General features: G+C 45.5%; 1 protein-coding gene across 1 annotated transcript in view; it reads right to left on the reverse strand.

Moving 5' to 3' along the window:
• LOC144932376 (contactin-associated protein-like 2) overlaps window positions 1–13,604 on the reverse strand; it is a 191,768-nt gene that overhangs the window by 98,358 nt on the left and 79,806 nt on the right. Inside the window, exons 8-11 of the mRNA XM_078856353.1 lie at window positions 11,640–11,937; window positions 2,508–2,654; window positions 688–835; window positions 70–176 (exon numbers count right to left, since the gene is read on the reverse strand). Of these exons, the coding sequence (XP_078712479.1) occupies window positions 70–176; window positions 688–835; window positions 2,508–2,654; window positions 11,640–11,937 (700 nt within the window). The remainder of the gene's footprint in view (window positions 1–69; window positions 177–687; window positions 836–2,507; window positions 2,655–11,639; window positions 11,938–13,604) is intronic.

The following is a 13,604-nucleotide window of genomic DNA, read 5'->3' on the forward strand; positions in this document are numbered from 1 at the left end:
CTGAATGGATCATGCAGTGGACTGCATGGCTGTGGTGTGAGAGTCTGCTGCTGTATTATAGACACTTACGCATGTGGCAGGTGCTGCCAGTGTAACTGGTGCCTTGGCAGTCACATGAGAAGCCTCCCCACGTCTGCATGCAGCGCCCTCCGTGCTCGCAGTGATTGGGCAGGCACCTGCGCAGCCACACACAGCCCGCCGACATCCGTAATACTGACTGCCGGCAAAGCTAACTCCCACCAATTCATCAATCAGCCCCAGAGCACTAATGCTATAGTTGTGGCCCAATTATTGTGTTGTGCCGGTGATGTGATCATGAAGAAATGTACGGACTGCATTCTAATAAACCAGACCACATGTGCTCTTTCAAAGAATTTAGCTTCCAGATCTTTCAAGGTTAAAATGTGTTTTTTGTATATTTTATATATTTGTTGTTGGCTGTCTTGACATAATAGACATTGCTGGATAACTAAATAAAATGGATCATATTAGCAATAGACATATTTATCCAATGATGAATAAAAATACAAATGAATTAATATTTTTAGTTCCATGCAACATAGTGAAATGTTTGTTGGAAAAAAGATACAACCTGTTTACCACGTGCTATGTCCTAAGCTTTTTTTCCAAGACAAAGATGACATTTTATTCTCAAGTCATCACGTAAATCACAGCGGTTAACCTGACCTGTCAGTGATCCCACACAAGTCAAAGTGCACGTTGATGAAGGTGCCCAGCAGGCCCTGCTGGAGCAGCGTGATATCCACTGGCTGGTTGTCCATTTGAATGAGCCGCATGCAGCCCAGGAAAGGGGCCACAGCAGACTGTGGGTACCCTAATGGACAGGGGAAGAGTGACCCGACGACGTGACGAGCAATAGACAACAGAAACATCAGCACACATACAGGCGTTGGCTGGGTCATGTAGCACCGCATGCCGAAGCAGCTTCTGTTTTGATAGATAGAGATAAATGGGCTCAGCATAGGCTAAAGAAGAGATGGGCTTATGCGGTACAGGAGAATATGGAGCTGAGAGGACTTGCAGATGACTGGTACCAGCGGTGCCAAGATCAGTGAGATTTTTCGAATGCGTGGTGTATTATTTTAACTGAATTCTCACTGATTTTCATCTTGATAATAGGAGCGCCAAGCACACTCTGAAAGTGACCTATGACAATACTGTGTGGCACGACCCCACTCTAACCTATCACGAAATAAAGCTGGACCATACGATAAACTTCCATGACCACCTGAAAAAGGTAGCCGCCAAGACCAAAACAAGGGTGAACCTGTTCCAGAAACTGGGAAGGACAAGTTGTGGAGCATCAGCACCAGTGCTACGGACATAAACAATAACCATTGTATAACCATTGTGTAGGCGAATACTGTGTACCAGTATGGACCAGAAGTAGTCACACTCGACTTTTTGATGTCCAACTGAACACTGCTATGCGGTGTATCACTAGAACCCTCAAGTCGACCCTAACACCCTGGCTGCCCGTGCTGTGATACGTCTCTCCCCCACCTATCCCCCGCAATGCTGCAACCCTCCGGAAAGCCTTGCAAATTGAGGAAAACAGTCGCCTTCCAATTCATCAGGACCTCAATAACGTCCCTCGTCATTGCTTGAAGTCACGCAAGTTTTGGACCCATGCTCTTAACCTTCAACAATGCAGGTTCAACCCCGATGAAACTTTGAGAGCTAAATGGAGTTCAAAAGAACTCACAAACACCTTGTGAAAGACCCAACGCAGAAGATGCTTGGATTTGATCATCCACAAAGCTCATGGTCCAACGTAAATCGCATCCACATATACCATGGCAAATGTGGATACCTGATGCACAAATGTAAAATTTAAAACTCTCCAATCTGCGACTGTGGTCATCCAGAACAGACCATACAACATATAACGACGCAATGCCCGATCCACAAATACGAAGGAGACATTACAGCGATACACTCCGTTGCTCCTGACGCAATTGTCTGGCTTGACAATCGCATCAATACAACCCTGTTGTAATTGCATTTTACACTGGGTCTGCATTTCATTATTTTTTGCTTTATACATGGTTTTCGCCTTCGAAAAAAATGTACTATTCCTAGTGACCTCGCCTCTTTCTAAATACGTGATTGATGGTGCATATAAAAATATAATTATGTCATTAGCATTAACACACTTGGCTTCTCTTTGTCTCAAAAACACTGGATTACACTTAACCATCTTAGAACTACACGTGGGAGCAGCTGCTGCCTCCTCCATAAGTGGGGCATTAAGGAGTTACTTAATTGTGACTGTGGTAAAGTGCACCTGATCACTCACATCACCAATCACTGCCCACACATGATTTTGCAGGAGGCACAAATGGAATTCATATGGCTGCCCAGATACCAATGAATGGTTTTTCAAACTCAACACATACAAGTTATAAATTTGACCCTTGCTTTTTAAATGCCAAGAAAAAAAACACTACAAAGAAAGGCATAAAGACCAGGTGTAGCATTAGTACCTCCAAAATAGTAGGTGTTTCCTGCGATGAGGTGCAGTGCTGGAGAGAACATGACGAAGTGCTCGCGCCCGTCCACCACGACGAGCAGAGAGTCGTCGCGCACCTGCAGCATCACCCCGTGCCACTCCCCATCGTTCAGCGAGGAGCCTGGGGCATGAGAGTGAAATAAAACACGCTCATGAAGAGTCGAACACAGCATGCACATAGATGAAGGGTTTTAGGTAAATCAAATTTGGGGCCAACATTACTATCCAGAAATTTACCACGCGATATGGCTTATGAATACATTTGCAATGTTTGTTTGATAATAATAATTCGTGAGGCTAATCAGAGCATTTGTATGCCACTTTCTGTGCATTGGTCATACATCACAATGCATCAGTGTAGCCATATTCAAATACACACAAGTGCTCGCAGGAGTGTCAACCTGCCACTTTGCAATGCATGAAAGATCACACATATACAAACTGTACACAGACAAAAAAATACCACAATTTAGACACATTTCTATTGGCACATTTAAAAATATACACACGCACACACATCAAAACATAGAGGCAAAAACATGTTGCTCGGATGTAGTAGGGTGCACAGAAAATTTTTGGTTAATATTTGAAAAAAATCAAACGTGTAGTTATGAAAGCAATTGTAGGAGTGCTCACTGCCCATTACGATGGAGGCTTAAGAATGTGAAGCCTCAGAAATCACTTGTTCAGGCTGTACTTTCCATGTGATCTGCTCAAACCAGACTGGTTCACTTGGCTGTGTTGTATCTATACCCTTTTTTTTTATTAATATTAAGAATAATTCTGCCAACATATATATTTTTTTTAATAGACACGGGGCAACTTGGGAGCAAACAAAGACGAGTAAAAACCCGTTCCCCCAATTCCACAGATGCGTGCACACCTCGCTTCAATAAGGCCAGAAAGCATGAAAGAGACAGCCATCAAATGTCATAAAACCTCCCCGAATTTCACACCAGAGGAAAAAGGGGGGGGGTGAAATTGCAAGGGGGTGTTAGGATAACACCCACACTTCAAAAAGCCCCCCTCACAATACAAAAAAACAGGCGCCACGAGGAATATATAATTATATTCTTAATGGCTAAAAAAAATAGCATTGGTTTTCGAGCCATATTAGTTATACAAGTTACCAACTTAGCCATGAAGGTTAAGCAAACATTATCTATCCTCGCTCCAATTGTAAACCAGACTACAGTCTGCACCAGGGGGCCGTGAATCCTCATTTGTTAATGTAATACTGACATTATTTACCTTTAATAATTTTCTACGCGGCCGGGCCGAAGCATCAAAGAATAATTATGGCAGTCAGGGTCACTCCTAAGCCAAAAAAAAAACAAATTCCCTAGCACCGGGATATCAGATAAATAATAATAGGCTAAGTCAAATAATAAGTACGAAATTAGAGTGGATCTCCTAGGAGAGTTAAGGGCGGAGAAGTCTATCATAATTAACCAACATGTAACACTCCAGGGGAAGGGAGCTCACAGCCGTCTTTGTCTTCCCGAGAGAAACGGCCACAGAGCAGGCACAAAGCAGGGAAATGGCCCTCATAAAAGTTCATGGCGAGCGGGCAACACACGCGCAGTGTGCTCCATGAGGGAGCACAGCCGTCTTTGTCTCCCCGCAGCATGGACAGCAAGATTTGCGCACACGAGCAAATAACATTTCCCCATAAAGAAATCAAACCACGATGGAAATACCGTGAACACGGCTACTTACAATCAAATCACAATAATACTAAGCAGCAAAAGTGAGCCTCATTTTAACTTCCAGACCAGGCATACGGCTTGGAGCCGTATGAGACAAAGGATAAACGCCAAGAGCGAGGGAAGGGATTATAGAGCTCGCTTAACGCGTAGGCTTTCGCCACCAATATTATTCATAATCAAAACCCAAAACCTGGATTATGATTTAGCAACCTCGGTGTGAACGCGAATCGTCAGTCTGGTTTGGTATTGATGACTCATGTGAGGCGCCGTTTCGCGAGGAAACCCCCACCCCTCCTTCCAGAATTATTGCGGGCAGCTGTGTCTTTGAAGAACCTTTCCTCCAATAAGTCGCACATACAGACGCACACACGACACACACGGACGGACACGCACACGACACGCCCAGACGCAGATGTGTCCACACACACGAACAAAAAAAGTTATATGGTTCCGGCCTTTGAACAACTCGGAAAAAAACCGAGTGGATTTTCCCGATATAAGCCGAGGAAAAATCCATTCAACCCATCGCCACCGGGGCTCCGGCCCCCCATCTCATCTCGACGCCACCGGGGCTGAGGCCCCCATCTCATCTTGTCGCCGACAACGAAGGAGCTCTTCCGTCATCCAGAATGACGATGTTCGCGGGGTAGCGACGTGCATTGACAAGCTGAGGTCTGCACCACCTAAGAAGAATCGCTACACTGAGCCGCCGAGCTGCGAGTGAAGCTGACGGAGATTCCAGCTATCATTTTCGTGAGAGAACCTAAAACAACGAAGCCCCTGAAGTGAGGGCGGGAGAAGCATCAGCGAGTGCCCGTATGAAGCTGGCAGCTGCACGAACAAAGGAAAGTACGGAGAAGAGAGAGTGACGAGTGACAACAAGCAATCAACCTGTAGAAAGGGCGGAGATCGCCAAGCGTCAACCAAGCCAGCAAAGCAAAGAGCACGAAGCAGTGGAGAAAGCCTGATCGAACGGCCGTGAGGAAGAGGACAGCGCCAGCGCATGCGCCGTGTGTTCAATACGCACACACAGATCAACCGGCACCAACGAGAACCGACTCGTCATCCAGCAGTGGAGAGAGAGTCAGAGCCTTCCAAACGAGCGCTGCCGTGCCATCAGAGCTGCAGAGGATGCCACCGCGTCATCAGCTACAAAGAACGCGCGCACCACCGCGCCGTCAGAGTCACAGAATACGGGCCGCCAAGCGCAGCCAAGCGCCGCCGGGCACCACCCAGCGGGCAAGTCTCTTCACGAACAGCAGCGGACCGACGCCGCTCATCATCTCCCAGCGGAGAAAGTCGCGGCTGCAACCCGCACGGGCGAGAGGAGAATCTCCAAGTCGGTCGTATGACTTTCCCCACTCACAACCTCAAGGAAGCACACACACACATCTACTTCCCGCGGGGCATGCAAGAATTTATCCAAGAGACAATCCACCCCTCTCACAATGGGACCCACCCTAGACAATCATCAGAAGACTAATTATAAAGTTGGAACACCAGCTAGCCGTGGGGAATCGTGGCCCTCTGAGTAATTAAGAATCCGTCGGTTATAAGAGTGTGAAGTTTTTTTCTTGCCTTTTATTTTCGTTTCTCTTATCGCATAAACGACCAATAGATTCATCGATGCAAACTAAAACTCTCGAAATCCTCATTGCGAATGGACACGTTTACAGAGAGAGAATATTGTTTCAAACCTGTTTCTTTGTTATAGAGTCTCGCCGAAAAATGTATTAAAGCAGAGCCAGATATGCTCTACCACGAACACACGCACCCACCCACTATTGTCAAACATTTCGTTAACATATAATCTTGCCGATGAATCTATTGACGTATACTTTTGCCTTTGCATGTTAGAGTGTCACATGTTGTTTAGAATAAAAATTGTTAACACAGAAGTATCTCGAGTGTTCCTTTCCAAGTCCATGCAAAACTATCTTATTCATAAGAACTGTATCCTGCGATGAGAAATGAATTTGGAGACCTGACATAACATAAAAACACAAAAATAATCAGTAAATGTTAATCAAAGATAATCGTTTTATCCCGATTGATACTACTCTGGATAACGAAGCTAAGCCTAATTATCATAACTGCACACATTAACATAATCGCAAGCATCCGCATAAATTACTACGATTATCTCCGTCATTATCATAATTTATGTATATAATTACATACATTTACATCATTTATGTGATTTGCGCATTTCTTGAATTTTCATAAATTTTTATTATTTTTATCAAAATTTCATAATACGACATATACAACAGCTGCCCACCCTGACAATGGCCAGATATTAACTGAATTGCAAATATAAGTTGTTAATAACCGCTGTAAAAATCTCAAAATATGGCTTTTTTTGCAAGCTGATGATATATTATGATTGCTCAGTTTGTACCCATCCTCTCGGTTGAAGTTGTGTCTGTGTTTATATATCTAGATAGCTTCATGAACAAATCTCTGAAGGTAGCTGGTAGGTTTGCAGAGTACCTGTGTCTTGGACAAATCAATTTCGTGTGAGCCCACAGTGTTAAAACAATGGTCGGCAACAGCAGAGGTATTGGTTCTACCGTGTTTCAGATCTGCCTTGTGTTCACGGACGCGGTCCGAGACATGTCGTTTCGTTTCCCCAATTTAACTGCTGCCAGATAGTACGTCTTTAAGAATGTTAGTGTTTGTCATCGATGTAAAGTAAGCATTATAACACTTTCACCAATAAACCTCAGTGCGATTAAATGCCATAACTTACGGAAGTATTTATAATACTTAAATGATTATCTCTGAACATTCTATTTTATTTTAATTCCCATTGGTAATGAGTGTAACAATGTTGAGCTAATCTCTCAAAGTAGCAAGATCAGATTTATTGGGGGAAGTGCAACATCTAATCATGATCCGATCCGACAGTACACCCCAAATAGTTGCAGTTGTACAGGCTGGATGTATGATCATTAAAGCATATTAAGGAATTAAAAAAACATTATTTTTCCACAAGTTTATATATTGTCTTCTTCAAAATTCCACGAACATAGAAGTTTTTAGACCGTTTTTGTACTCTACATTACCCAAAGTCTCCTTTGCAAACAATGTATTCTGTCTCCATATTCATAAACCATTCCTAATGTTTGTGAAATCTGTGGAAGGATGTAATTTATTTAAATCAAACAAGGTTATTGTTATTATATTAATTTAGTGATGGTCAATGCATAAAACAGTTATAGCCATGACAATTAATGTACAAGTCTCAGAGAACACCTTAAGGAAGATTTGTTCGAGACAAATTTAACGAATTCATACCTGTGTAGTGCCATTGTTAGGCTGGATGTATATTCACCATTGACCCTTACCTGCAATAGCGGACATGTGTCAACAGGGGGTGGTAGACAGGCTAGGTGGGATGAGTCGGGCCCTTGGGCCACCAGGCACTCCAGACCCCAATAGGGGGGTTGGGGAGATTCCATCATGTTCCAGGGCCCCCTAGAGAGTTCCAGAAGGAAGGTGTGGCTATGGGCGGAGAGACTCTGGAGCAAATATAAAAGCCTATGGCAGCAGAGTGCTGTCCCCTGCGGAACAACGCTATTGCATCACCCATCGCGAACTGTTGGCCATAGTCTTCTTTATTCAGCAGTACAGGCCATACCTATATGGTAGGAATTTCATTGTGCACTTCAATACGCGTTATGAGTTGACCAGACATCCGGTCAACTCTCTCGCTGGTTCGAGGTCCTTCAGGACTACACGTTCACGGTCACCTATCGTAAAGGTGTCCGACATGCTAACGCTGACGCCTTGTCGCAATTACCGACTAGCGGAAAGTGAGCGTGCTTCCTCGGTTCGGAGCGTTGCAGGCAACGAGTTGACAGCTCGCCTCCACTCCTCACTGCTGCAGCCGATGCTGGGATCAGTCCTCCTGGGGTATCCGACAGGTCGGTCGCCCAAGACGCGCTACTAGGCCTGTGTTTGGCTGATTGAGGGTGTCTCCAGGTGGAAGACGCATCCCTTCTTGCACCGTCAGGCCGGAGAGTCGCACGAGGAAAGAGGTCGTGAGGGTCCCGCTTCTTTCACCGTATGAGACAGCCTCTTGATGAAATGGGACAGCTGCTCGCAAGCACACAAATTTGTGGTGCCCACTGCCCTGCAGTGCAAGGCTGTGTGGGCTGCTCACGAGCACCTCCTGCATTTAGGAGTATACAAAACACTTACCATGCTCCAGCTGCACTTAATCTGGCCAGGCATGGCAAGGGACGTAGCCGACTTGCTCCAAGGCTGCACCCAGTGCCCCCGCCGAAAACCTCCCACGAGACCATCCTGCCCGCCGTTGCTATCCATTCAGGTGTCCCGCGTCAATGAACTTGTCGCCCTTGACATCCTGGGGTCATTTTCTGCCACTCCCCGGGGTAACAAGTACCTGCTAGTTGGGGTGGAATACTTCACTCGATGGCCTATGGCTTGGCCACTCCCCAATCAATTGGCAGCAGCCATTACAGAGGCTTTTCTCCAGGGCTATGTCCTGGATAAGGGTGCTCCGGAACAGCTGCTGACCGACAAAGGGAAAATTTTTCATCCGCCTTGCCATATCACCAGCAAACGGACGGTATGGTTGAGCGCCTGCATAGGACACTCACCTCGATGCTGAGCCATCAGGTGTGAGTCACAGGTCGATTGGGACCTGCAGATTCCAGGGATCCTGGCTGCGTACAGGATTGCGCCTCACACGGCGACTGGCTTCTCACCATTCTACCTAATGTATGGCAGGGAGGTCAACCCCCCAGTGGAGGTTCAATTGCACGTTAAGCCGCCCGCCTCTAAATCTAAAATCGCGGATCACATACGCTTTAATCTTTAAAAATTGGTTGACGCGAGGCAGGCTATTAATTATAATTCGGAGTCACAGCAACTGGCCAACGAATGCCTGCGGGGCCTTCGTACGTCCAGTCATAAATGGGTCGAAGGGGACAAGGCTTGCCTCCATTGCCCCCAGGTGCCCCTGGTGACATTGCCAAAACTGCATAGACCTTGGAGGGGTCCGGTAGAGATCATCTGGGTCGTCCGGCGGCAATGTGTTAAAATTCAATACGGTAAATGGCGCTGGTGTGTCCACCCAACGCGTTTTAAGCCTTTTGTCGACACATACACTTCATCCACACTACACGGGGGCCGAGAGCGTGATATGTCCGACGAGCCAGGTCATGCATCCACGGTGCCTGACTCTCAGCCCAGCCATGTCATTACACCCTCAGATGACGCAGGATCCCCCATATTCTTAGGTTTTTTCGGTAAAGTCACGTAGGTAAAACATTAAAATTAATAAAAGTAAAATAAAATAAAAATCACGACGTTACTTGATACAGCTGTCGTGGCTGTGACGGTTCCACCTGAAGACGGAAGCTTGTGTTGCCTCCGAAACGTCGTGATTTTTATATTATTTTACTTTTATTAATTGTAATGTTTTACCTACGTGACTTTACCGAAAAAACCTAAGAATATGAATCCTTGCAGTCACGAAAGCTTCAAATCTAGAAGGATCCCCCATGTTTATCCGGTTCCTGCAGACCCACCATTGCAACCCTCTGCCCCTTCAGACGGACCAGCAACGTGACTCGCTCAAAAATTCAACGATTTTCATGAACCTACCCACACTCTCACGTCCTCCACACCGCACATGTACCCTCGCATCCGATTGGTAGTTTTGTTCCGTGCGTATTCTTGCCTTTGTCTTGCCGTCGGTCGGCCGCATTGTCATTGATTGGTTGTGCGGGTGCGGTTGTACGTGCGACAACTTGTATATATGTGTATAGTGTATATTTGTACAGGTGGGCTGGGGTATTTATGTGGGACTACTCGTTTTGTTGCTTTTCTCGTTTTTTATTGAGGTACACATACTCTTCCATGGTTTGTTAACGTGTTTTATTGTTATATTGACAGCCGAGATGGCTGGAAGCTACATTAGTCCGGAGGGGCTACCTCCTTAGGGTATCGGGTGTAAGGGGCAGTTACCCCTTTGTGTTATGTACTCATAGTTTGTAATAACCGTGTTTCCTCTAAAGAACCGTCTCTCCTCGTATTGGACCCACTACATTTGTTGTCAGAAGTGGCCATGGAGACAAGATGGAAGAATTATACCAGGAGCCCGCAGCATTGTTTTTTCATATGCTATGAACAAGAAGACACCCTCATCACCCTCGTACAGTCTTCCTCTCACAATAGGATTTATCCAAACATGCAATTGAGATCATAAGTGTTGAGGACAACCATCTACATCTCCATTGCACGTAATATCTGGATAATGACGTCTCTATGATTGTATTGTAAATTAAAAATACAACGTTCGATGGAGCGAAACAGTGGCGCAATCATTAACGTATGGTGCTATGAACCCGCCCACCTAAGTTCGATTCCCAGTCACAGCTAGCGTTGTTGGCGAGTGACATCTGAACAAGTCCTAGTCTTCTACACCAACCCGCACTGACCAGTGTGAAGTACAGTCAAACAACGCCCATGGCTGATGCAGTTTCTATGGCTTATAAATATAAATTGGCATATAATCGAAACCAAGAGGAAATACATCAATAATCAAAACCAACAATTCACTTATATATGAGAGGTTTAAAGCATTTAAGCATTTTTATCTTGGTGTAATAAACCTCTTGGAGACGGCTTGTGGAATCGGTCCTTTTATTTCACTTCTTCAGTTCACAAACACTCCCCGTTGCTGGCAGGCAACGGGAAGCAGGCAGACAGCCCAGAAGAGATGCACCGCCACGTGGCACCCGGAGCCCCGCTCGCGCGTGGCCCCTCTCTCTCTTCGTTCCATGTCTGACCACGTGTCTCTGATCTCTCCCCTTATTTAACGCCTGGGTCAAGTGGTACACTCCAGCCAAACCTTAATAGCCTGCGCCGAATGTTCCAGATTCCCCATCAACTCCCGGGACCACGCCCCTTACTTGTCTTCCCATTGGCTGAGGCCAAGACCAGCAGAACCAATCACCCTAGCTGACATCCCGTGATCACGCCGAGGCCATGCTCCCAGGCTCTCCCCCCATTGGCTGTAAAGCGGGACCGGCAGAGGCGATCACCACGTGAGCTGGACATAGGCTCTTATTACATCTGTAAGAATAGATATTTGCAAAAACACACAATTAAATATTCACAAAATATTCAGAACTTTCAGAAATTATTTTGTCCACACCCATCTCGCATTATTTTCTAATAATCATTTATAAACGTGTCTGTAGAACTATACAAATATAGGGTTTAAAATTATTATGGATAAGTGTACCTTGTTCTCTCGTGGTAGTGCCTCATGCCAATAACCCCTAACTCAAGTCAGCCGAGCAGTGTTCCAGAAAATATTAGGGGCCAGCTTGAAACCACTGGAGCATTCTGAAACTCACCAGTGACTAGGAGGAGCTCGGTGCGCCCTCGGAGATGGAGAGAGGAGGTCATGTGCAGATTCCCCTTGCTCAGGGCCAAGCGCAGGCCCTCCACGCCATGGCCTCCCGCCACCGACACCACCTGCAGCAGCAGCCCCGCGGCATCCCATGTGCGGAACTGCAGCCCCAGCGACTGGACCTGAGGTTGTGTGTGGTTGGGCCACAGCAAGTGGCCGGCCAGCGCCAAGTACCCACCAGGGCTGGGGAACGTGACGGGACCGAGCGCGACCTCTGCCGGGCATCCAAACATTACGTTGCCCTACCATGCGTGCACACAGACGGGCAAATACAAAGATCCCCTGTGTAGGCAATACAGGCTTGTTGGGGCAAGTGTTGTTAGTGCGCATCTCACAAAGGCCGGTATGGCTACACGTGGGGATGGAATGGCCAGAACCACGCCCGGCCGCCTTTGTCGCTCCAGTACTCGTTTAAGGTTGAGTCGACCTAGGGAGGTCCCAAAACTGGTTCAGATATTCGTCACTTATATTAACTGTGAGAAGGAATAAAATTCGGGTCGCCAGGTTTATGTAAAAAGTGCGCTAACCACTGACATACACACGCTCAAATACACAAAGCACAGGTATCGTGTGACATCGATATAGTGCTGCACTCATAACCAAGCCCTAACATTTTTTTACATAAAGTAATTAAATCGTGCCAATGACCAAATTATCCAGAATGCGGCCGTATCCCATCAGACCTTAGAAGCCAAGCAAAGTCGAGCCTGGTTGGATGAGCGACCATATGTAAGAAAACAGGTGCTGTAGGTGACGTGGGCAGTAGAGGGCAGTGCAGCAAAATCCTCTCTAGTTCTGCACTCCCCCAATTACCAACCCGCACTGACCAGTGTTTGGAAGTATGGTCAGATAATCCTCACATAATTTAAGGATCTTTGTTCTGTCTGACACTAGATATAGGGGTGTGTTTATCCATTAACTTCCTAATATGAGGGTGCTGAGTTTGGTTACGTGACCAGGAAGTTCTGGGTTAAAGTTATTTAAGCCACGAGGTCAGTAGGGGGTGTCAGCCATTACACAGAGTACAATATAGAGGCACAAATAGCATCTCAGTGAAGACAGATAAAACTGTTCATTGCAGGACTTTAAGAAGCATTGTGTGTAAGTTCGTTTATGTTTTATAATACCGGGACTGCTGTTACAATGTTGGGATTGCTGTTATAATGCTGTAATTGTCTTTATAATGCTGTTAAATTGTTACGATGAATATGGGGCCTAGTTAACAACAAAGCCTACCATTTGCATTATTGTGAATATTATTTGTAGTTGGATACGTCAAGCCAGACTTGTGCCCATGTAACTTTAATGTGTTCTTGAGAGCAAGAATGAATAAGTATCTCATCCACAGTTCAGTGTTATATGCAGCACTGTACATTTAGGTTGCAGTATGGTGATTACATAAAGTGACCTTATTTAACACAGTATCTTATTCTCTTGTTGTATAGCTATTCAGTGCTAATGTAGGTGCCTAGTCCATCCAGGACCTATTGTTGACATTCATGTTATCTGAGACAATGTTATTATGTGACAGTGTTCATTCATTGTATTGATATTGCACGTATTAATGGATGTTGTATTTTGTGTTTTGCTTTTCCATCAGGTTTACCTCGTTGAAAGTCATTGAAACTCGTTGAAAGTCATTGATACTCGTTGAAAGTCATTGAAACTCATCGAAATTCATTAATGTTCATTAATGTTCATTAATTAAATACGTTGGAGTCACATGTTCACCCTGGCGCTGAAGGTTTATTGAATACGAGGTGAACTACTCGGATAGTGGCGCAACGCAGTGTACAGCGAGACCGAGATAATTGGAGAAGTTTATTTTTGTATTTAGTTTGTTGTCCTTCCCCCGCACCTCTGATTAGTACAGTTCAACATACATACAAAGTTCAACAACAATGCAAGT

The sequence above is a fragment of the Lampetra fluviatilis genome, chromosome 1 (assembly GCF_964198595.1).
Source record: "Lampetra fluviatilis chromosome 1, kcLamFluv1.1, whole genome shotgun sequence".
NCBI lineage: Eukaryota > Metazoa > Chordata > Hyperoartia > Petromyzontiformes > Petromyzontidae > Lampetra > Lampetra fluviatilis.